Source organism: Zootermopsis nevadensis, unplaced genomic scaffold (assembly GCF_977971745.1).
Source record: "Zootermopsis nevadensis isolate Lab colony 2312 unplaced genomic scaffold, Znev_1.0 Znev_ptg000028l, whole genome shotgun sequence".
In the NCBI taxonomy this organism is placed as follows: Eukaryota; Metazoa; Arthropoda; class Insecta; order Blattodea; family Termopsidae; genus Zootermopsis; species Zootermopsis nevadensis.
Genome location: NW_028259160.1, coordinates 9,878,118 through 9,905,332, shown reverse-complemented (window position 1 = coordinate 9,905,332; position 27,215 = coordinate 9,878,118). Strand labels below are relative to the sequence as shown.

Genomic DNA, 27,215 nt, shown 5'->3' with positions numbered 1-27,215 from the left:
AAAATACAGACAACGCGGACGCCATATTGGTATTACAGATCGAAGGTAATTAAAAATTACAAAGGTTGGCGTGGACCCGTGGCATTATACTCATACCACGTTTAATAAAAATTCGTGAATTCCTTCAAAAGCCTCCAGAAGGCACATATAAATAATGTCATGAACCGATATCTCCATCTACATTGAGAGAAGTAGGTTAAAGGCATTTTAAAACCCACAAATTTAAAATGGTCGTATAATTCACTGTTGCTCTCAGCATGGATGACATAAGAGCTTTGTGTACGGGAGAGATGGACCTGGTGGCAGAGAGGGGATGCCGTGATGTTCAGTTATAATGAGATGAATCTAGCCTAGAGGCTGGCAAGTGGCGCCAACAGTGGGCGAATACGGCAACTTAACTTTTTAGATTTTGAGAGTACAAAGATATATGATATATAATTAAAGTTAACAATTCAGAAACTTACATTGTTATGATACGCCTACGATAGAATGCGAACTCCTCGATATCCGCTGCATTCAATGCAAACGGATACGAATGAGACCGTTCACATCACTCACCGTCTTAAGGCAACGGAACGAAAAGTGCACTAGGTCCTTATACAAAGCAGCCCGATTGCGAAACGGGTTCCGAATTTTACAAGTAACACGAATTTATCTGGTCTAGGCAACACGGAGTTTTCCTCCGGGGGCTTCCCCGGTTTCTCCGTGGCATCCCAACAATTACTCCACTCACACACAGAAGAAGGCAATGGCAAACCACTTCTGATCTCTGCCAAGAATGTATATATGTATGAGCAGGTCCCTGACAACCTGAAGAGGTTGGGAGGATCCTTTTCATGATATATGGACCTGTCGTCAGACAGAACACTACAAATAAAATAAAATAACATTTTCACGACTGGTAGACTCCAATGGAATTCACTGTTTTAATTTTGTGCTATTCATGGTCGTTTTCGCTGATGAAATGCAATCCTACAACCATACGCAGCGGAAACTACAACTAAACACTTCAACGATACAAACTTACACATGTGCATCAAGACACTGTCGATTTCTTCGCCGCACTTAGCAAAAATACAGACACACGCATTTCCTTCGTTTGCTCGTACGGTGTTACAAAGCTAGGGAGATTTGAACCCAGGGTTTTCCGAATACGTGCTAACCACTCTGCCGCGACTTTTAGTCGAAACATTTAAATAAAGCGAATTATTTATTAAAACTCAGAGAGGGAAGTAATTTAATCTAAGTCCGTCTTGGTTTTTCCTTTAAAGTAATGTATCAATCAACGTCTTTTTTATGACTGGCTTTTTATTCCCAGTTCTGCTTAATATAAACTGAACGGCTGTGGGTGTGGATAGCCTGACTTTTAATTATTCACTATCATCACAACGTAATTACGCTCTAATTTCGGGTTCGATGTTGAAGTCATCAAAACAGCACACTTATCCCACAGTCTGATTCATACACAATCTACTCCTTAAGGGACATCACTTTACTTCCGACACCATTAAGAAATCACAACAACAAAGGAAACCAAATATTTGCTGCAGAAGGTTTCAAATAAGTTAAGATTAGTCAATAGGCATACAATTTGTTAAAGTGGATATCGTAGCTGCAAACTTAAAAACAGATGAGCATGGGAACCATGCGAGAAATAATACGGACTCAGAAGAAAATATATAGGCAGACGTTAAATGTGCGGATGACAACCCCTATGCTGCTTTCTTTTCAATTTCTCCCCCTCCCAGAAACGGATAATCATCGGTTCCTTTAGAAAGCTGATAGGCCTAATTGTCTGTCTGTTCACCCTGCCACCTCATTATCTTCCAGTCTGCACGCGTTCTTTTAATATTCCTCTGTCTACAACTCGATACTTATGAATCCTTGTGTGCTACAATCGATACTCGACACTTCGCGATTATGTTTAATCGACTGTGACCTGATGACTAATTTATTTAACGATGTCACTTCACATGTGGTTGTTACAGAGCTACAGCGTGAAATGAGATGGGGACATACCTGCAAATCGTAAATGTGTAGTGGGGCGAGTTCTGGACGCCTTCCAGAGTTCGCCCCACTACATATTCACCCTGAAGATGGCAACTGGGAATCTTATTTTAAGCCGCATTTGGTATCACTTTCTATCCATTCATTATAAGTTTTAAACTTTCAGTTTTAAGCAGTATGCTCTGTAACTATCGTCTTCATATTCTGTAGTCTTCGTGTAATAAAATTATGTGGTCCTATAGCTAATACAGCCTCAGGGCCCTAACGCTAAGCCTCAGGGGTTACAGCATCTAACAAGAAGCGTGCAGTGTTCCTCATTAAAACACGCCATCCCCTTCTCCACGTGTTATAAGTCGGTGGACGCAAAAAATCTCAACAGACAATCCGAAACCCAATCTGAAATAAAATTCACGAAAACTACTATTACATTAGTAACTACTTAAAACGCCCTAGCTATATTTTTCAAATCGGCTGCACTGTCCACGAAAAAAGAAAAAAAAATCGTGTTTTTGCTGGGCTTGTAATCCTGGGGTCCCGGGTTCGATTCCCGGTGGTGCCCGGATTTATAACTTGTGTTGGGCAAGGCCGTGGTCCAGGTATCACGGAGTTTTCCTCCGGGGCTTCCCCGGTTTCTCCGTGGCATCCCAACAATTACTCCATTTTCATCATCATTTACACACAGAAGAAGGCACTTCTGGATCATTTGCCGAGGAAACATATGAACAGGTCCCTATCAGAGGGAACTTGTTCATAATGTCACAAAATACAGCTCGGATACTAACCAGTGTTCATGATATAACAATTACGTTTAAATTAACTTTCAGGCCAAAGGTCCAAAGATTCTACATGTCATGTGCGTGTACAGTGTCGTCATGACGTCTTGCAAGTCAATCTGTGAGCTAATATTCTATAACAAGAAATCCGATTAAAATTTATATTTAATATAAATATTCCATTTGACTAGAAACTGTGCACTTAATGACTTAAAAATAACTGACGCTAACGAGTCGTTCGTTGCTCCAGTAGAAATACGTTGCTAAGTCATAAGTAAATTTATTTTATAAATAGGTGTATTTGTGAAGATTTCTGTCTTCTGGGTTATTGCGCTGTGTGGTCTGGTAGATAACGGAGGCAGTATGACCTCCGAAACGTTGGTAAACATCGACCAGACTACACAGCGCAACAACCCAGAAGACAGAAATCTTCATACTAAGAATCGCCCTGATGAAGGAGGCAGTATGACCTCCGAAACGTTGGTAAACATCGACCAGACTACACAGCGCAACAACCCAGAAGACAGAAATCTTCATACTAAGAATCGCCCTGATGACGGAGGCAGTATGACCTCTGAAACGTTGGTTAACATCGACCAGACTACAAAGCGCAACAACCCAGAAGACAGAAATCTTCATACCGCTGTGAAAACCTCAAATCTTACAGGTATATTTGTGCTGACATTCCAGGCTAAATGAAATAGAATATTCAGGAACTGATATTTGGTTGTAAGTAACTCTTACATCGACACCTGTAGGAATGGAAGCAACGCTGCATTAGAAGCGAACGAGGACTGAGATCCAACGCCCTGAACTAAGCAGACTTCTCCGCACACAACAGCGGAGTAGGGCGTCCGGGTCTGCGTAACGCAAACCGTCTGAAATGCGCCTGAATAATTCACACATAAACGCTATTGATTATCTGCAGTAACTTAATGCCGCAGACGATTATTCCAACTAACGTAATGACTCAACTCCTAGTGAGGTAAACGTCCCGAGAAACGAGGCTTTCTGACTTCCAAGGTAATTCCAACGAAATGATGGCTGTCTTATGGGTCGTTGGGCCTTATAGTCTGGTAGGAGTCTACCGATGTTTCAGAGGTCCTTGTTGCCTCAATCGTCCATACTCAACAGATTTCGATAAAATTTAGCAGGCCTATTAACCGCACTATACAACATTAGTTCGGTCTTAAGATGCGTAGAAAATTTTGTTCAAAAACCTGACGGGAAGAAATCACTTTGAATATCTCGGTAAATACTAGAATAATAATCAAACGTATCTTAAGTAAATGTTGTGAAATGGATTCATCTGGCTCAGGTACGGCAGGTGCCGGGATCCGGTGAATATAGTAATAAACGTTGGAGTTTCATAAATGTGGGGAGTATCTTGGCAAGCAGAGTGACTGTAAGCTACTCAAGAATGAATCTGCTCCATTAAATTAATTATGGGTCCTATTTAACAATTTCCTCAAAACGACTCGCTATAAAAACACTGCCACATGACATAAAACATCGACTCATTAATACCCGCTAGTTTTATTTGAAGTAGTTTTTCACGTTGTGAAATGCAAACAAAAATGTTTCCTGACTCTGTGTAGTGAAAAATCTGTATGGAGACTGGTTTGTAACAGGTGAACATAAAGACAAATCATGCAAGTCAACAAAGAACGTTTAAAAATAACGCGTATTCCAAGGCGTACAATTTAGTACGAATTGTAAAGCCATAAAAAATTCGAATATATTAAGCCTGCTCTAATTCGATGGTTCTGCTATGTTTAAGCGAAACTCTGCGTAGGTGTTGCCATTCAAAATGAAAATATTAATACTGTTCTCACCGTGTGACGAAAATTGAGAGTTCCTATGAATATAGTAGTTCATTACATGTGGCGCAATAATTGAAATTGTTTTAGGCTACAGCAGTCAATTAATTTGAAACGTCTCGTTTATTTACATGACTTTACAGCGTTCACACTATGATAGTATCACGTGGCATGCAAATTCCGAAAATAAACATCTGACATGCATTTATTAAACCATTTCTATCCACCGATCAAACGCGGCTCTACCAACAACAAATTCACAACATCGAAAATGCACAAAGACAGGCTTCAATCACCGAAGCATTATTTAGATTACAGTACTACCACGCATCGTACTGCAAAGTGGCCATGTGTTTATGGGTCTACAGTATCCGTCTCAAACATAACGGCACAATAATTTTCAACCAACCCGATCACCTCACATACCAACAGGACGAATTTTACAACTACATGTGTCTGTTACGCATAAATTATTATAATCGTTGCCACTGTAACGCTGTTAAGGTATTCTTGGCCTCACAGTTTGCGTCACTAACCATGAAACGACTGTTCCTACGTCTGACCAACAACTGTCATGACCCACAGCTTCATTTTAGTTTTCAGTGTTTCAATTCTTGGATATTATTTTCAAAACTGGATGTTTATTAATTTCTTTAGATACAATAATGAAAGCCTACTGTCCCCCGTTCAATGTTGTTTTAAATAAAAGTTACCCGTACATAATTAAACATTTTGACGAGGGCATAAAACAATTTTTAAATTGCCAGAACGTTCCTGTCAGATTAAGAAGAAAAGAAATATTTAATTATATTTTACTTGCCTAGTAAGACAATATTCGAAAAAATATACACATACATAGCACATTGAACACAAACTATTTAGTAGATAAAGAAGTGCGTTTAGTTATAAATGGTGTTATTTTGTACTTCTTATTCTTTTGGGTCTACAATCCTTGAAGGACCTTGGCCTCCTCGCACATGGGAGGTTTATTAATCTATTCGGATATCTGGTAGAACTCCTCGGGGTGATCAACCGGTCGCAAGGCCTCAATCTTTGTTCAGCTCTGGTAATATACAACGCAACGCCAACAAGAATTTGCGGGCCGACAGCAGTGCGTGGACTACCGGTTAAAAGCAATTATACACAAAATTTGCACATACCTTCGCCGGTTACCCTCCTCCGTTGTACTATCTGTTCCTCTCTTTGAGCTTCTTGTTTCCTCTTAGTTTTGTCTTGATCTACTTGCATCTGTTGGCGTTTTGCTTCCTCCGACTGTCTTAAAGCATTCTCAGCAGCTTCTTTCTCCACGATGTCTTTAAGGCGGGCTGAAAGAAAGAAATTCGACTTACAGATATCCTACGTTGTGCAGTAATCTTAAGACTACAAAAGAATGGAACCTTGAGCAGACATTAATCGTCCAATGACTACCCTACGAAAGCAAAATTGTTGACAGCACACTCCACAATTTCCGATACGACAGTCTGAGGTCAAAGCAATGGCACGGCCCTTTAATGCTGCTGTGATGAGAGGCCTTCGAAAAAAAGCAATCTTTTGATTGGGAACTTGTGCTTGGAAGTTAAAATAACACGACGACGTAAAACATATTTTTATCTCTCAGTTTCACAGCGGCAACTTCTCAACAAAATCTGGACGGTGGCAGATCGTAATGTTGCCTTCAAATATTGTACGAAAAATTATTACGGATTGAATTTAGTGAAATTTATTTTCTAGCATCAGAAGAGGGAACTACACTTGGATATGAAACGGGTAGTAAGATATCAGAGAGAAAATAAAGATTAACTGTATCACTAATAGAATTTCAGACTACAGAACAGTCGGATCATATTAAAAACAAATTGTCATGGAGAGACGAGAAATGAATGTTGGAAGACGTATAGAAAGATAGTTTGACCAAACAAATTTAAATGGAGATGAAACACTCCTTGGGTCTCGTTAAGTTGATGATAACTTCTTATATGTATCGGTATGGTACAAATTATGACAGTAAGGTTTTGCGAAAGAATTAGGTACGCTAGGAAACCTTTAATGTATGCATATCTACATTTGCGGCAAGTGTGCAACAACTGTTAAAAACATTAATTTATATTTCACGTCAGTTCCTCACGTATTCACAGTGTTTGTTTTCTCTAGAACTTAGCGCGAACAGGTGAGAGAGACACCTCCGCCGTGTTGGCGCGGCAACTTCTCCGACACATCCGTATTGCGGCACAGTCTAAACACCAGTAAGAACATAACAAAATAAAAAGGTTTTCCGGGTGATGAGGTGATTAGATGCAGTTCCTAATAAGTCCTGTCCACTGAATGATGATGGACGGATTGGTTATTCCAAATTCTAAAGTAGAAGAGTTAACTTCAAGATGCAACGGCAGAAGTGAGCTACAGCGCGGCGTGGGATGTAACAAAATAAATTCGTACCATGCCCGAACTACAAAAACAATGAAAGTTTTCTATTAAAAAGGAACTTTTATTTCGCGTTAGTGGTATTCTGAAAATGACCTGCAGTAATTTAAGTGAAACTTTCAGAAATTAAAATAACTTTTTTTTCCAGTCAGTCTCGTGTTTTCATTACAAATGAAGAGACACTCCATTCTGTTCGCACAGCTGGCCACAGAGCACAAATATCTCTCGTTGGAAATCTTAGTCTCGTGCAACGTGACAATAACAGCTACGAGAAGAGAAAACAGGTGGAAGGGGGGACATTTTGTATTGGAATGTTTTCAATTTAAACCCCGGAAATATAACAATTCAAATTAAAAGTACCAGCAACAACACATTTCGAAAATGGCTGACGACCAACAGCAACGGGAGGAAATAAAAATGTGAGGAACCAGGGGGAGAGAGAGAGACAGACAAAGAAGGGAAAATGAACAAAAGCATTTTTCATTTATCGACAAGACGAGAGAGAGAAAAACGAGTTCTATGAAATAAAACCTCCCTTGCTGCTATTTTCACCCCTCTGTACGCGTACAGGGGGAGTAACACAGCATTACATTAAAGGGATGACGACAACGATGATGAATTACACCCCCCTACTACCAATCAGAATGCAGAATTTAACACCCACGTCTGTGATTGGTCAAACGCAAGAAGCTTCTATCTCATTTTTAAAAAAATCGCTCTTTTTTCCTGCCGCTTCAGTGATGATCACTATGGGTAAGCGACCCGCATCCCCTTCCATTTTACATTCGGGGAATAAAACGAAGAGATAGATAGACAGAAGGGGAAAAAATGGGTCTTTAAATAAAAGCAAGCTCCAATTCCGTCATGGAAGCGCGCGTGTTGTATATGTGCACGGTAATGATATAAAAACGTATACACATCTCCGTTACACCCGATTATATAAAAAAGTCGAGACCGATTAGAAATCTAACCTACAAGAGACAAGTTTATAAACCTGAGCCCTTGCATTATTTTCTGCGTGTAGGCCTAATGAAAGCAATCAACTTGAAATACAAGACCAGTACTGTTACAGCACACTGAATTACACAACGAATTTCCAATTTTAAAATTCCATGTTCGATTTATTTTGATTACTGTTGCACTACGTGACAGGATTTGATGCTAGCTAACGTCAAGGCGATTATCGCCGCAGAATTTCGGAAAAATAATATTTAGGCGTTGCAGGACACAGATATAAAAAAACTGAGATGAAAGAGCTACCTGCACATCGTAATGAGCTACCTCATCGGTTGTTACCAGATGTTTGAAGGCAACAATCATTCATGGCGGTTTCTCTTTTTGAAGAAATGTCCAGCGAGTAGAAATCTTCTTACTTATGAAATGAGCAAATATTTGTCGACCCATGTTCACTGCATATACAAAACTATTTTTACAAAGCTCACAGCAATACAGGTGTACAGATTTGGAAATTAAGATGGCTGACTTCTGGGTTGTCGCGTCGCGTAGCCTGATAGAAGTTTTCCATCGCTTCTGAGTTCTTGCTGCCGCCATCATCAGACCAGATTCCTCTGAACTGTCGGTAAACGTCTACCAGACTACACGGCGCAACAACCCAGAAGACAGCCATCTTAGGACTCACCGCCGGGAGAATCTAAAATGTTATCCAACTGGATATATTTTTATTGCATTTAGTTAATAAACATCATAAATCTCAGAATTTTTATGTAATGTACCAATATTTTATCCAGTTACATGAATTCAGCTCACCCATTTCAATATTACCCTCACATGGCGAACTTCCAAGCATTCTAAACATAACGAAAACGGCCAGCATCAGGCTCCAGCCGCTCCCAGTCAACGGTTCCCATAGTAACGCGTGCACCAAGTATGTTTCAATGCGTGCCTTTCCCATCCTTGTTCTAATTTGCTTTAAATAGTTGTACGGAGTTGACTCAGCAACTCGTGGTGCACAACTCATGCTGCGAACTGTGCGGAGATGTCAAGGGGGATGAACAGACTACAACCAACCCCTGCATATTAAAACGGATGGATGGGCATGTTCCCCCACCACCCCACAACCCCTTAACACACCGCACTACCGAACACAGCAGAGATATATAAGAGATTCAAGGTGGGGGATGAATAACCTACCCTAAGTTAGAGACCTCCACTTCAACAACGACAAAGCTAAGGGTAGCTACCACCCCTATATCTCTTTATAGTGGGACCTACCACTCGACCGTCCAAGCCCTGGGTGGGCAAATTAATATGTTGGAAGCCGCCCGCTGGGGGTTTCATCCTTTCGCTTTCCTTGAGGGATGAAGCTTCCCCATTCTAGCCAGAAATCTAGTTACACGATCCAGCCCTATGATAATCACTCACGAGAATTCCATAAGGGATCGCACAGAGGGTGAGTTCTGTGAGTGAGTCCGGGTAGGAGTGCGGTGTAATGTGCTGGAGGGGGTTGATAAGTTTACGGTAAGAGCGACATGACGACTCAAGCGGTTAATTCGGTCCAGATCAAGCCCCGGCTCTATGGGACGTATCAGTCAGGGAAATTATCATAAAGCTGCATACAAGCCGCTATACAGTGTCCCCAGCTCAAGGGCTTTTAATTGGATGCATGCTATTTCATGTAGCACAAATCTCATGTAGTAGAAAATGGACAGATTTAGCTGCACCAAGGGACTCGGAATGGGTTCATCTGGTCGCTGAGATACAGGTTACAGCAATCTCAGGCCAGAATTTACATTTCCACTGCTATCTGGTTCTTTGTTCAAAAAGTATCACGTCCTCTGCTTCTGAAGTTTGCCTAGTGGTATTAAGTGATTCTTACGACGAAGTTGTGAGGCGAGTCTGAAGATGACTGTCTTCTGGGTTGTTGTGTCGTGTAGTCTGGTAAATGTTTACCGACGTTTCAGAGATGATTAAAGCCTTCATAATCAGGGCGACCGTAATCAAAATATTTTCGCATAAAATACGGTGTATTATATTTGCAGATGAACCGATGAAGAGACATGCCGAGCAGGATATGAGATACCCGCATCGTAATGTAACGTGGTTGTCAGTAGCTGTCTCTATTAGATACATTAAAACTCATAACTTACCACTTACAAGCCTACAAACCTTTCAAAATCTCATGCTCGACAGAATTCATCGGCAAAACACGTACGTTCTGTAATAGCAATAAGTAGGGAGAATCCGAAAAAAAATTCAATATGATCACAAGTTATTAAAAACGGTCAACATTCAGAGAAACTTTAATATCCACCACGCACAACCTTATCGATCTCATCGTGTGAATCGCTTTAACAACTACTTTACAAAGGAAACATCTTTCTGCAACCAGTGTAAGCTGTGAGCTAATGGACGAAATGCGAACAACAAACTACCCGATTTATATCATAAACGAGGCTTCAGTCAGGAGTAGCATATCAACGGATTTCCTTTTCAGCCTGGTACATGTTGTAAAAATTCAAAGGTAAATAGAAAAATGTAAAAATATGATTTAAATTAATATTATTATTTTCGCGGTATTGTGTAAATGTCGGTGAATGAGCCTTGGGATACCATACTAAAAGTTTTGTGCATCGGTAAGATTGTTCTCATGACTTGACGCCCTGATGATGGAGCAAGCAAGAACCTCTGAAACGGCGGTAAACTCCTACCAGACCATATTTCAACAGACGCAGCTTTTGACAGACTGTTTAACAATATTATAAAAAGAGTTTAAAAGAAACACCCTGCATCATAATTTGCATGGATGGTTCCGTGAAGGGTGGGGGTACTTTTTTAATTACACGAGTCCCTCATTCTCTCGAATCTCACGCGGCTTTCAATCCACTATTTAAGCATTGTTTTCATCCATCTCGGAAGATTTTTGCGATTAAAAGTACAACATAAACATTCAACGATATTGCAAGAAGGTGGATATAAGAGCTGTTTCGTGTGCATTCTTATATGTTCATGGCGATAATAGTTGTAGTAAAAAGATACACAAGATGGGGTGAAAATAGTTCGAAAATCCACATACTTGTCACACACAACTTTAATTAAATAAACCTCTACATAAACCCAGATAAAAAATTCGAAGTCAAGAGGTGGCACTGAAAGCAAAGAGTTTTTCTCTCAAACTCCATAACTACGTGTCATTATAACGAAGCTAAATTTTTAAAATTCTGTTCTCTTTCAAGGCTGAGCATGAAAAAAAACCCCGGCGAAGTATACATGTAATCAGTGCAAAAGTGGGACAATGTTATAGAGCTAAGCCACGGGTTTTCCACCGTCACGAATTTAACAAACAGTTAACGATAGTATTCTAGACAGGTAAACTAAATTATACAGCTCTATTAGCATGAAGTAGGCCTTTGCGTATGTGTGTATGCACGCCTGACGTCACAACACCGACTGATGACAAGCGTCGCAGAGCCCATCGCGACGACGCCAACACAAGAAGTTAAATCGATCGAAGACGATCATCGGGATGCCATACAACACGACGCTGCAGTTCACATCCTCAAACCGTATTTGTTAAGATTCACTTTAATATTATCCTCCCATCCACGCTTATACTTCCCACGCAGACTCACTGTTTTCCAACCAAAATGTTGTAGAGACTTCTCATGTCTCCCATGCGTTATTACATTAACAGCCCATTTTATCCTCCTTGGTATAATAACTATAATTTACAAAAATGCAAATTATAAAGCTACTGATCATACACTTTCTCCAGCCTCCACGAGCTTCGTTTCACTGAACATCTTGAATCTAAGTTCTTCCCTTTGGGCGAAAAACTAAGTTTCGTACTTCTACAAAACCAAACATTTGTTTCATTTTAAAATCAAGCCGAAAGTAGGAAATGCAGGACAGGTGGATGTAGCTTCACCTTTTATGAACAGAACTTATTTCTTTACCGAAAATAAGCTTTGAAACATTATTACACTAAGCAACGGGCGGGATTAAGAAGCACATCCTCACTTATAATAAGGGTCAATTATTCTATAGGCACTAGGAGCCCCAAAGATTGTCAAGTCACTTCAGTAGCTATGGTCGGGGTTTCTAAATCACTTACAAGTTCATCTTTACTCCAAGAATATGCATTTAATCCGGTAAGACTGAAGGTTTAGGAAACAAGTCATTTAGGACATGCAAGAATGTAAAATATCAATAAAGTGTTTAAAATACATAAAAGTACAGGATTTATATTCAGAAAAATTTCTCGCGTGCCCATAAAAACATAATCATAGTAGCTTTTTCAAGCATCACTTCAACGAAATAATTCCACACGTGTGACGTGTATATGAGACGTCACATTAGCAGCAGATGGTTCTTTATTTAAAATTGCATTGATTCCTGGCTTGTTACAGTGTTAGTAACAAATGCAGTATTTTCTCTGCAGTTTGGATTTATCCTGATCAAAGTGCGATCCACGGGATTAATTTTTCCGGAATGTTTGTTTTTCCTGAGAAAACACGACACACAGACGGGTATATGAGGGCACATAAGACGTTGTTCCTTCACGCTACAGCATAGAAAATACCAAACGACAATTTCAAGGCCGCTGGGTGTTTTAAATTATCATCGCAGAAAATATTAAATATGAAACTAAAATGCTAACTATAACTGCATCCTCTTCACACGCTCAGAGAATTGTAGAACACCGATGTACAGAAAATAAAGGCAAATGCTTAGAGTGCAAATTGGTTACATGGAATCCTCGTGTTTCTAACAAACCAACGACGGATACGCGTCATGTTAACAGATGCAAACACAATCGAATAACAGAAAACTCTCATTTGCCTTTGTATTAGTGTTGGTAAAAATTACAGTGTCCTTAACAAAACACATAACAGACCATTCAATACAAACGAACAAATAGCATTCACATTTTTTTTAATTATTCGATTATTACTAAATGGTGTTACGTGGACCAAAGTTTTGCAACGCCCACATTTATTTCATTATTCGGTTATTTCATAACATCATAGGTTATACAGCATTCACTACGATGCGGTAAGAAAATTGCGACTGACAAATCAGAATGGATGTGGGGTGAAACCGGCCGTGGTCTATTTTAAGAAAAACTTCGACAAACTTAACAACATTCTAAGCTTGTTTAACATTGATCGTCAGTTTCAACGTTGGTTTTAATTCAGTTTCGCTCGAAAGTTTTTAAGGTGTAAAAACGGTAATGAAATCGGAACAAAAAGCTTGTTCCATAGAAGCGTCGAATACAGAGACTTTTTTCTTCGGTTCATCAACAGACTTCCGTAGAAGTGATCAATAACTGTATTCTGTCTACCATAGTTACAGCCTGCATATGTAGTAAGCATATAAAAACTATTTGAAGTTTTAGTACGCAATAAACACTTGTCACTTTCAGAAGAACCCCTATTCTAGCAAACAGCCTCCCGGATGTCATGCGCCCCGAGGCCGTCAGTCGGAGTCCGACTCCGCGCCACATCGCGACTTACCCACCGCCATCTTACTGCTTCCTCTCATATTCCTACCAATTCATTATTCACTGATCATCCCACCATTCGATGAAGTAACTTACAGCATGACCTAACAGTGTCATTCAATAAACCATAATGCATATATAAATAAATTAACTAACAAATAATACATAAATCAATCTAAACGTTTGTGGTAATAGGTGAAGAATATTACACTGGACAGTGCCCACTGTCTAGCATTTGATATACACATTTTGGGCGTTACGTCACTTCAGAACAGTTCCTTAGTTCTGGATGAAGCAGACTCTCTGTGAGTGTTTCCAATTTACGGTACACAGGATATAAAGAGAACTTTCCTTGTATATTTTGTCTTTTATATTTAACCAGAAGCATAGACAAACCAACTTTATGTATGAATTTCATCTTCACATGCTTGGAGTGTCTCCACCACCAAATCGGTGAAAATAGCCCGACCCATTACTACACATTCCTTGCATCCAGGGCATAAAATGAATGGATACTTATAAGATCATTTCTGACTGTATGTCAGCACATTTCATCTCAGAAGGTTCTTGATGGTTTCCGACAAGACTTGATAACGGAATCAACGCTAACACTTGTAGGGGAAATTTCATGCCGACTTAACATATATCTCAAATTGAAGTTTATAGATTCTCTCTCAGAGACTCACTGCACAAAAAAGTTGTGATACGATACAGTATACAGACCTAATTTCATTGTAAAAGTTTTATTATAAACATTCTCTATGTGGTATTTAACGAAGCAAAAGGGAAAGTAATTTCCCTTTTGCTTCGTTTGCAGTGTAAAAATTTCAGAATAAAAGATATGTATCTGAAATAAATTAATAATAATACCAACGCTGTAATATAATACCTCAAAGGATGCATTTGGGAAATGTATGAGCTCCAGCAATGGAGCACGCCTTTCCATTCTTGATACTATTGATGCTTTAATTGTGTTCAATGCTATGGAGAAATTGACTTCACACCGTTACAACATTGCCAAAAAATATAATTCAACGGACACAGGCAATGTTTAGTCATTTCGCAGGTTGTTTAATGATGTCATATCAAATATCCAAGTTGAAGATTTCTGTCTTCTGGGTTGTTGCGCTGTGTAGTCTGGTAGATGTTTACCAACGTTTCAGAGGTCATACTGCCTCCGTCATCAGGGCGATTCTTAGTATGAAGATTTCTGTCTTCTGGGTTGTTACGCTGTGTAGTCTGGTCGATGTTTACCAACGTTTCGGAGGTCATACTGCCTCCGTCATCAGGGCGATTCTTAGTATGAAGATTTCTGTCTTCTGGGTTGTTGCGCTGTGTAGTCTGGTCGATGTTTACCAACGTTTCAGCGCAACAACCCAGAAGACAGAAATCTTCATACTCACCGCTGTGAAAACCTCAAATCTTACAAGTACCTAAGTTGTGTAGTGTCGAGAGAGATTAGAGAATCACTTGGTACTGCGAATTATAAAGGACAGCGGATTCTGCCTCGTGACGTAATTATCCCCCAATCACCAAGAATGACTAAGAATTAAAAAAAAAATCAGCATGGCTGCCCCCGTTCTGGCCGAGATCGGAACAGGATACCAGAAACAATACGACTCAGACGTACTACAGCTGAGACAACCAACTGCGTGCTCTTTGAATGATGGCTTCCTTATATGGCGAGGAAAAGTGTCAAGATTAAAGCAAAAATGGCTGTCTTCTAGGTTGTTGCGCCGTGTAGTCTCGTAGAGGGTTACCGACCTTTAAAAGGTCCTTGCTTGCCTCCATCATCAGGGCAATCGCCTTATATTCTTGGCATACAAAGTTGACGTTGAATTCGGGATAAAATTTAGAATCCCAACCAGTCCGAAGTCGCTGGGATGTGAGCATTTGGGAAAGCTGTGACGATGGGCCTAATTACAGCGGTTCACAGCGAGAACGTAGTGATTGCAACTGAACTGAACTGAACTGTACTGAATATTGATCAAACGTGATACGCGCGTCCCCGTAGGCGGGGAGTTACACTCGAAGCGGGTCCATCACATCGACCGGCAATTAATAATGGACAAGCGGTGTGCCGGCAGCAACCGCTCAACACACAGCTCAGATTATGACGTCACTTCTGTCCGTGCCCGTGGAAGATTAATGTACACCAACCAACCGACCAGCCAGATCAACCTAAGCAACCAGCGAAACAAGTAATCGAATCCAATCCAACGAAACCAAATAAATCCAACCAACAAATCAACGACTTAAGATTTCTCTGTTTGAGACTAATTATATCTATCGGGCTTGATTGAGACAATTTTCTTTTTTCAAGTAGCCTCGTAAAAATAAATCACAAGCCAACAGATCAGACGAACGGGGTGTTGCCAAGAAATGTCTCCATAGCGGGAAATTATTCGGTGTTCAAGGATAGTCCTTGAAGTGGTCATCGACAGCCCAGAAGAAATTAATGCCATATCACCGACCACGTAACTTCGTGTAATCGAAAATTTTATGAATCATTACATAAATCTTGATGGACATCTAACGGGTGTTATTTTTAACTTTGTTACTGTCTTCCTCAGTAATGGCAAACACTCGCCTTTCAATTCACACTACTGCGGTCGACTAATGTATCTAAAAATTATGAACGCACGCAGCGTCACCGTGTATAAACGAAGTACAGCCTTCCATGAAAAACTGACTGTCCCTCAGTCTTCGTGTTTTATGACGCCCGAATGTTCATTACCGTGTTCCGTAGCATACACGCCTATGTTCATTAGCTTTGATCTTCTTCTTTAATGCAGAATAACTTATTTATAATAAAAACTGTTAAACAGTCTAAGAAAGTAATTATAACAAGCCCCAGGTAACTAGAAGGATGAGCCAGACTGAAACATCTGAAATGCAGGCTACCTTGAGAATTAACAACTATTTATTACAAAATATGTATAAAAATAATAATACGTCTACTGCCAGTTCCGTGGTTACGTTTTGTGCCGTTGTTGCTGTGAAGAGATCGAATTGCAGCCCCCAGAGTGAACACCATCGCGACAAGGAAATAAAGGAGAATCGACCCAAAAGCCATTGCAACTTCTACTAGTAAGTTACACTTCTCGCTAGAGACCATATGATACGTGGTCCTTGGATCGAGGTCAGCTGCAATAAGCTAAAATCAATTATTTACAAGCATAAATAAACCAGAGCGTTCGTCCTGAGTGCTCTTAAGAGGAATCAGTTTGCAGCGGAAAGCCCCTACTCCACGCAGGGAAGGCGAGAGTAATGCAAGTATCGTGTTTCATAAGCATGCAGAGAAGGCTTTGCATTCTAATTGATCACAAAACATCACGCTTCGGATGAAAGTGCAACAGTCAGCTATCTGTCGTCATAGAAACGTTCGTTCTTTTACCAGTAAAAAGAGCTTACTTGGAGAAATAATGTTCAACGGAATTTATTCTGAAATGTGAAATGTCATTGTTTATAAAAATATTTTCTTTTTTGCTTACTTAAATGCATTATTAACGCCATTAAACAAGTATCAATAATTTAAGAAGGAGCGAATTATGAACATTTCTTTACTATAATAGAAAACGTCTGGCCGCATTTCCACAGAAAAACAGCATCACTCCAACGAAGTAATAAAGCTCACAAGTCGGTTGGAACTGCTCCGGAAGCATCTGCACTTAAATTATCGACAGAAGCCACGCCATGGAAAACAGTAAGGGACTCCGAACGGGGAAAAACAGCCTATCAGAAATCGAACCTAGTCGTTCAGCTTGCAACTCGTCATTTCATTAACTTCGCTCACGCAGTTTACTTTGCACTTTGTTCAAATTCACATACAGAATTTATCAAAATAGTCATCAATTATATTCACAGCGGTAGTTAAAAAGAACGAAATAAAGAGCTTCTGTCAATATTCACTCGAGACACACAGCCTACACACTCACGTTTGTATATGTATACAGGCAGGTATATATTACACTTCAAAGGCGTCAAGACATATATTTCAAAGTGACATTAACCTGTTGGCAGAAACAGCTAGTAGCTGCAGCACCTGGCGTGTGTGCACAATTTGACGTATCATTTCTAGGAACAATTTCCCCAACAAGTGGTCTGGAACAAAAAGCATTTTATACAGCGTGGGCCTACTAATTACGGCAGATCTGTTCACTTTATATCCCTGAACGTAATACCGAAAGGTCATACTTCATGGAATAGAAATATAAATGTCAAGTATTTCGTAAATAAATTTAACGTTGTTCACCAGAAAACAATTCTTAGCTCCTCTTTGATTCCGAACGAAAGTATTCAGTTCATCAAATACATGGAAATCTTGGGATAAAAATTACAAGTAGCGTAAAATATAAATCAAATCTAAAGTACGTATACTTGATCTAACAGAGCAGTGATCTTGGAAAACAATTATCATTTACTCCTTCGTGCTGCAAAACACAAGCGTAACTTGAAAAGCAGGTAGACAATCCAGCTACCGTACAAGTAAGTTTCAACGAAAAAACTTATCTTGATACATACATATTTGCATCATCCCACTTCAGACTCTTCAACAGTATCGAAAAATAAACCCATGCAGACGAAGACCGTCTCCTATTTTTAAATTCTGAAGAAAGGGAACCCTAGTCAAGTGCTTCGTACGGAACGTAAATACTATGTATAAACCTCAAAGCCGCAACTCGCCTAAAAAGCCTTGGATGTAAAGTTTAAATTGTGGGTTTATGTGTTTAAATATAAATACCTCGGGAACGGGTATACCGATTAGCACCAGATCAGTTTATTAAAAAATGAAAGCTAATACACTGCGAATTAACGAAACACAAAAAAGTGTAGACTTAAAGAATGTCAAGCAAGTTGGACAGATCCGTACCGCTACGCTTTATTGGGTTAAGGAACTCACTGCGCAGCCGGCATTTTGATGGAACGGACTTGAAACGCATCATCATCAGGACGACGTCCAATCGCATGACTTTCGTATCGAGTTTCGTGGAGAGCACTGTATACGACAAAAGGTTAGGTCAATTCGGCCTGTAATGGTAAATAAGTTGCTACATTTCGTGACAAAACATGTTACATTTAACTAATTTATTTATGGATCAGCAGGTCGATTAATTGTACAAAATGGTTAAAATATTAATCGACTGACAGTCATGCATGATGATCGGTAAGTCAGGAACGCTGCTCAGTACTTATGACACGGTGTGATAAAAAAAAGGTATGTTTTACTTACAGCCAGATTAAGCCACTCTTGTGCTCACTGGATACAGTGACCGCCCTCCCTACCTCTAGTATTCCGCTATATACAACTGACCAAAATGCAAATTTATACAAAATCAAGTTATCTCCTTTGCAAAGGTCCGCACGGTAGCTCACCATAGCAACTGACGGGAAATTTCATTACTAGAATTCCAAAGAGACGTAATGACATTAGGAACAGCACAACTTCCCTACAACTGCGTCACAGCAGAATAAAATGGCTGCAGGTCCTGAACCATATACAGAGAAACAGCACTCTCAAGCAGGCCGAGAAAGCAAATTGATCATATCAAGAGACGCTCAAGTGCCCATAGGCGTATCAGGTCAGCAAATGGAACACTAAGACTTCCCTACACTAATGGCAACCATCTTTGAAGTCCTCAGACTACTGCAGCACTGGTCATCTGACAAAGCTACCGCGAAGATAAGTTTGAAGGCAAGTTCCAAGAACAACTTATGACGCCTATCTGTCAAATATTAATTACACAAAAAAGCAAAGTCGAACTTACAAGGATAATTACAATGGTAATAATAATAATAACAACAACTTTCAACAGTATAGGCTTCCACTAAATAAAACAATTCAGCCACATACTCAAAGGCTTCTACTGTTGCCATGTTTTAAATGTTTAATTGACTTGACAAAATGTACAGGACATGTAAATATGTTTATAACTAGTTACCATACAAAACTAGACATACTTCGCTGAAACGGCTGTTCAATTAGTCATCATACTAACAACTAAAAAGTGCTCCTATCACCACAGCATTACGTAATTTCACACACAAACAGACGTAGCCAACTATTAGTGTTTTATAAAGTAGGCCACATGTGTTGGAGGAAGGTCTTTCATTACGACCCTTTCATTTGAAGCTGTTTTAAGAACGAGCAGACGTATTTATTGTATTCTAAAATTATAAATTTTATCTTCCAAAACTACTGCATCAATACGTTAAATACGCTCTTCGATATTGCTGGAGAATACGTTTGTAAATCACACCATTATTACCTGAATAAAAACAAGAAATGGTGATATAAAAAGACACAATGTCATAGAAATCAGAAGGGATAAAAATGAAACAGTTCCCGGGGTTACGCTGGTTTCTATGGCAACGCCAGGTCACTCGATGAGAGTAGGAGCCCCTTACACTAGGGGGGCGCCAGGTTCAGGTGACTACAATCAATACAAAAGATCACATGTTACAAAATAACAAGATTGAAAAGTGTGCTGTTTGGAGTACAATGTGAAATCACTCTGATGATGTAGGCAGCAAGCACCTCTGAAACATCGGCAAACTTCTACCAGACTACACGGCGAAACATCTCAGAAGACAACTATCTTTAAGATTCACACATTTCCAATTCAAATCATTGCCACTACCAAAGGTAATAAAATAAGTGACCCGAAGACATACGTACAGCCAACGCAAAAAACAGAGTATTTTGAGGACGGCGTCACCAACACGCCAGACGCCTAAACATTCACGTAGGTTCGCGAGGTATTCGTTACTGGCAGATCGGACGCAGCTGCTACTTGTTACACAACTCTCAGAATTTTGTGACGAGTCATCATTCCAAATTCCATTCTATTTGTTACAGCTCAAGGTGTGGGAAAAACAAGGAAAGAAGACATAAAACACGTCCAGAATGTTAAACAAATGCTATCCCATTCACAGATGAGAGGTACTTCATCAAATACCACGAAAATCTAGGCGAACGACTATCATTCTACCTTACAAGGAGGTCGACAATGGCAATCGGAATGCGTGCGAACAGAGGGATATGAAGAAGTACCAACAGATCAAGACGAAGCACTAAACATTTGCAAACAAATCAACAAAGGTAGTGTATAAACCCACCCAACTACTTACTGTACCTATCAGAAAGAACCTTGTGCAGCAAAAAACTACAACAAAGGACCCGCCGATCTCCACTTCATGGCACATAACAACAAACAAATCAACAATTGTGAGTGAATCACAAGAAAAGAATGGGAGATGCAGGCAATCTTGAACCTTACATACACTGTACGTTATACAGTATTATTAATCATAATGGGGGTGGAGACCCCCCGGTGGAAGAAACATCAAGGGCTGTCGGACGGTTTGAATTGTATTTGCACGGTTGGTTGAGTTTCTGTGCATGTCAATCCATGTCATGTCATAACTAGTCGCTCTACTGCTAATTCTGTTGAAGCAACCACCTGCGTAGCTGTACAACTCAGTCTACACACAACAGACCTCACAAGCGTTACTATGGGAGGTCTCCACTTCTACAACAAATCATTCAGTTTGTTTCTGCCGTCGCGAGGCTGGAGAGCAGGTAGAGGCCTGAACCTACGGAGTGTGTAAGTTCAACGCACAGAGAATGTAACTCGTGTTTATGAGATCCCCACATCAACAATGCCTGAGATATTACGCAGTTTTCCTTTGCAAGGTCGGAACGGCACTGTAAAGGGTGTGGTCACATCTTGTGGTAAGCAGGTATAGAAAAATGGGATGTAATGTTTCATAAAACAGAGCCAACGCGACAGAGGATGGAACACAATGTATCACTACTAATATAATGGCACTTCATATAGGTGAAACATGTCACATTAGTATTATAAGAAATAAATTAAAATAACAGTTCTACGTACTTACGCGTAGGGGGACACTAGGTTGATACGGCTGTCTAATATGAAACAAATAAAATTCACTGACGTAACTATGGTCAAAATTCGGGATCGAATTTGAAACATATAAGCATTTCTCGTTTCGTCTTTTAAATTCAGCCAATTGTCCTTGATGACACTGTCGGCGACAGTAAATCTACAGGACTGACTATAGTTTTCAATAATTTATAGGTCTATCTTAGCTTACTGATTAGATCTCAAAGAATTTACCAGTGATTCTGCTGTACTAACAAATTATAATCTTTTCAACCGGAGCTATAAAACGCATACAACAGAAAAAAATCACACGATTTTCAAGCCTAAGTTAATGTAAATAAAATTTACTAATCCAGTCCGTACCTCAAAGAAAACACAACGCGTCTCCATTACAAATATCAATTGGCTTAAGCTGTTTAAATAATGAATTACTGTTTACTCTGATAAATACCCGATAACGGAGGTAGTAAGTGCCTCTGAAACGTCGCTAAACATCTACAGGACAGTCGTTTTCAAATAATAAATTAGTTGTAACTCTGTACCTACCGACGCACATCTCTGAATGAACATTGTTACAAATGGATGGCAGATAGCACGAAAGCCCTGTCATCAATATTTACAGAAATAATTTAAATAGCCGACGATCGGTGGATGGTACAAAGTAATCTTCCATAAGTATACTACTGGAGCGGTGAAGAAAACCCAGAAATAGCTGGAGACCGAAGCAGACCACCGCCTGGCTCTTGCTTTGTGGCACTGCCGACAATTACCACAGTACAATGCAGGAGTTTCTATACAAAGAAAATAATACGGCTTATTACCCAGGAACCGGATACTGCGTGCCCTGTCGCAGCCAAACGGATGTGCAGCACTTTAACAACACCTCCAAAGAACACTTATTAGTCCCGCTGGCTACCGGAACGTAATTTCATGTTTAGGGCATCAATAATTTTCTTGCGTTCATCATTTTTTCTCGGGACACACGAGATTCCAATGATTCGGAAGATATCGGGTGAACGAGTTCGCATTCTGATGATAAACGTCGCGGAATGTGTGCGCTGCATAAAAATGTTGGCATGAGCAAAGTTTCGTAATGTGAATTTTCGTCAAGAGATAAAACCTTATACACCACAATTTGTACTACTTTTCACCAAAACAACATTAGTGTGACAAAATTAATGAAATTAAATGCATGGCCTACTGTTTCCATTACAGAAGATACACTTCAATATCAACAGCTATGATAACAAACTACAAAGCAGCAAGTACAATGCTGTGTGGAGTCTTTCTGGATGCAGTAGCGAAACAAATTCCATCCTTTATCCGGAATCTAATCCGGGTATTGACTAATCACTCGCGGTTTACTGTTTCATTAAAATGAAAGACGTGTACGTAACGAGCCCTAGTTTTCTATATGGGACACATGCACAGGCTTAATAGTGGCTGTTTTAGTCAAAAATGTCTGTCATTACGTTTTTAAATGAGATTTACTGTTGACATGACGAGTACGAAGATTACTGTCTCCGGAATGTTGCTCTGTTGCGCCATGATCTCATGGAAACTGACCGACGTTTCAGAGGTGCCTAATGCCTCCAAACGTTTCAGAACTTCGGGCTCTGATACTATAAATAAGGGTCAAGGTGTTAGATATGACAACATGGCGGACTTAAATGAACTTAAAAAAGGCTCTTCATCCTGCATGATATTTTTCCATGTAGTTAACGTGGGAACGCCACAGAGAATGCTGGAAAATCCATCTCCCGTATCATGGAGATTCACTTTCGTACTGTCGTATCTTTTACAATGATTAAAACAGCGTGCAGTAAAGTCCACAATTCAATAAAAGCTGATAGTAAATTGAACTTTATCGTAACTGTGACTTATACCCTTCTGTTCCTGACGCCGGCACAGCGCTGGCCTGGGACCACACTGTGATGTGGGGTGTTATGGATTTTTGGTCCCCCGCATCACCCTTCTCTGTTGGATGCTGGGGCTGTCTCCCCTTCCCTTCACCCTGTCATCTCACCTTCTATCTCTGGGGGTGATAGAAGCGTCGCCATTTTGTTGACATTTTCCACTCGCTCATCATCACGTCATGTTCACAGCTACTGCTCCGTTTGATGACGCACTGTTTAACTGCAACTCAACCATCGGTGTCAAGACCGTAATGCAACGTCGCGAACATGAGTTTGTTGCGCGTATAAGATCAAAACTCTAGTGGACCTACACTCCTACATTTGTTTTACTAAATGAGGACCAGTTCATACTTAATCATGCTGTTAACGTTTATTCCATAGATATAGATAGACAAATGTAATTTATTTCTTGAAATAGTTTCGAACACTTAAAGAAAAGCACATGAAGATGACCAATTACGGTCGAAACATGTAAAGGATTCATAATAAACACTGAAACTATAATCAAGAATCGTTGCGTAGACGGACTGTCAACCCAACATTCAGTACACAATAGGATGCATTCCTTAGAACTATTCAATGTTTCTTTCTGTATTCTAATTTTTAAACTTTAACGATAGGCTTATCAAAATTCCGTACTTTGTGAGATACCATCACTTGTTGTTCTTGTTGAAAATGCACATTCTTCAATTCAACAAACATTCTGAAACCAATCCCTCTTCCAATTCATCATTACATGATTTAAATAATAACATTTATAATACCATTTCCACATCTTCCTCTCTTACATTTCTGTAAGTCGTATACATCAACAGTGAATGTCCCTGAGTCAGACGCCTTGCAAGTTCAGGGAGCTGCCACGTAGCGACCGGTTATGTATAAGTTGTATCACGTGTTGCTTAAAATACATTTGTAAAGAAGTGAAATTATAATTAATCTATTAAACAATTCTTGCTAACAGGCCTACAAAAAGTGATAGTGGAACCACGGTTCCGGAGAATTTGACGTAAATACGTCTATACGGAAAGGAAGTTTATATATTGGCTTTATTCTAAATATTTCCTTTATACCCGCTTTACAATTGAGTAAAGTTTGATTAAGACATTGCTTATTTAATTTGAATTAGTTACGCTTAAGATGGGTCTGTGGTAACTGAATGTAATGTAAGGTAATGTAATGTTTTATAGGTAATAACAATGCTAAGTAAACAGAAGACGTTTCCTAGGTAACAACAATGCCGAGTAAACACGACGTTCCCTAGGTAACCAGGTTACACTTTTTCGTTCCACTTTTTTGCCGAATGACCCTTCCTTATAGATGTATTTACGTCAAAAAAGAAACGCATGTCTACATCACTGCCCTTAAAAATATCGGTCTCACTGGCGAAAGAATTTCATCACAATATTTTGAACGTGTTTAATATTTTTTTTGTAACTCTTCGTATTGTGAGTAAGATTAGTTACCACGGATTAGAACCTGTCACCTTGCAGGGTGAGCACAGTGCCAAATTCGTCCTACTCACATTTCTAGAGTCCACTGATCAAACCCAGTCCCTGAGTACCAACGGTATTCCTCGGTCCCGTCTCGTTAAAACCTTAACAAAGACTAAGACTGCTTTCAGTTCAACACGGATTCAACTTTATCCTACCATTCCCCAATAAAACTATACCATGTCTTGAGAAATTTGGCATACGCGAGTATTAACGTATATTTTAACCTTATCAGTGATTTTCCCGACATTAATTCCACAAGTACTGTTGGTAAAACTCAAGCACATTAGCAAAAATATGAGATGAATTTGGCACGACGGTTGAACCTAAAACCAGTATTATCGCCACCTTAATAGCCAGAATTATTTGTTCAACAGATAATACGACCAGCACAAACTACAAGAGAAAGTTCAGTGTCAGGTCGGGGACTTCACATCCTCACAGAGTAATCCATCAGAGCTGACACCGAACGCGTGCTATTATGAAAAGTGCATTTAATAATAATACAGTAAAAAGCTTACAAAAAGGAATTCCCGTGTTCATTCCCGCAACTGAACGAACTAACTAGGCGTAATAGAGGGTCCTTGCTGTTTTTAGTAATATCGGGATCGTATCCCGAAACGGCTACACCTACTAATGTCCGTCTCCACAGAACAAAAAATCTGTGTAACATTTTGTCTTCATTACTACGCAAGCCCAGAACACAACGCTCAAATACATCATCATGCAAAATTCTTAATATAATACGTTTCCTTGTAGCGATAAGAGGATAGCATAAGAACTGGCAATAACAGATATCAATGCAATAAAAACTGTCAAATGAAATTATAAAGGCACTCGGAAACAATTGTGGAAAACAGAATCCCGATGACGATCTATAAAAAACCAATGGGTGGAATAAGGGACCGTCTGATTCCTTGCAACAACAGAGCAAGAGTTAGAAACTCTGAGAACCATGCCGACGAATTTTTAATTTAACTTAAAGTTTCGCTGTTGTATTTTAATTCCTCGATGAAAAAGAAAGTTTACACAAACCTATGCGACAATTACCAATTAAAGAAACTTCTGTGAGATTAAGCAAAATATTTAGGAAGAATATAATCTCAAAATAAAAATGTCAAACTAATTATTTTAACCCTAAAAGGAAACAGCACACATTTAAAACAAATTCAAATCGACTCGGATTTCCGAACGAATATTAATTTAATCTGCAATGGATTTGGTATAATTAATTTTCATTTAACAGGACATTTAGACATGAAACAGTGACACATTCATACGCAATTCAACAGAAAATCCCACACTGGACCTGGCTGTTTTATAAATACGCTTCTCCGTTGAGTGTGTGGATCTTTAAAAATAGTACATAACCGGCATTCATAAAGCGGCATAATCTTTGTACAAACAAGGCACTTGTGCCACTGGTTCACTGACAGGGAGGGTGGGAATACTGACGCCGGGTCCAGCAGTGAGATGAAGCCGCCGCCGCCGCCACCACCACCACCATCACGCCGGCCTGACGTCACCATCAGTCGCCCCCGGCAGCATCCCTCCCTACCAGAGGGTTGTCATGGCAACCCTCTCCCCTGCAGCCAATCCCCGACAAGCACCAGCGCCATTTTTCTTGTGCTGCGTGAAAAGAGCGTACCACTATGGCCGCACCATTAGGGGTGATGGGGGAAATAAATGGACGACCTTTTTCAACTTTTCCCCGGGATAAACACAGCCCTATATACAAAAACCTCTAATGATAAAATCCTATTTTTGGTCTGTTTCACTAATTCTGGTTTCTCAACTCTGGCCTACCATAGACTACCGACGCACATCAAGCAAGACCACATGGCTGGGTATACAAAATGCTTTTCAAACGAAAGTTGATACCTTTGTTTCGTTTCGCACAGAGGAAAAACAGATGAGCAGAAACTGCGGTCCCCTGTGTTGTCTGTTACAACATTATACCAAGCTGATGTTACAAAAATATCTCGTTAAACCGATTTCTATGCCATGATTAAGAGAAATACCAGCAAATGATAACCTTTCGGTAAGACACTGGCAAATTCATTTTTATATCAACATGATTCTACGTTGTCTAACTTCATATTTTATTTCACATTACATTCAAAATTTAAAACGATAAAGGGAGGGTTTTGATTTTTCTTTAAACTGATTAACCTGTCCACTGATTTGCAGTTCTGTGACACAGCAGACGAGATCAGATATCGGTAATATTAACAGCCTCTTTACCTCTTTGAAGTCTTATTGGAAAGCAGCTTAACAACATTCGTTCCGCATGGTTAAGAATTTATGAAGAAACAAGACAACTAAATGTAACTAATTAGTTAACAAATTCCCTGGTTATATAATCTTCATTTAAAAGCTAATTATTCCAGGCATGAAACCCGAAGGTACATCAATCTC

The 27,215-nt window shown here is 39.6% G+C and overlaps 1 protein-coding gene across 4 annotated transcripts in view; it reads right to left on the bottom strand.

Moving 5' to 3' along the window:
• LOC110839403 (Fanconi anemia group J protein homolog) overlaps positions 1-27,215 on the bottom strand; it is a 147,879-nt gene that overhangs the window by 35,208 nt on the left and 85,456 nt on the right. For all 4 annotated transcript variants that reach the window (XR_015537450.1, XM_022083568.2, XM_087357390.1 and 1 more), the window contains one exon: positions 5,761-5,925. Coding sequence is in view for 3 of the 4 variants with exons in the window: in XM_022083568.2 (XP_021939260.1) it covers positions 5,761-5,925 (165 nt within the window). In the remaining variant the exon portion in view is untranslated. The remainder of the gene's footprint in view (positions 1-5,760; positions 5,926-27,215) is intronic.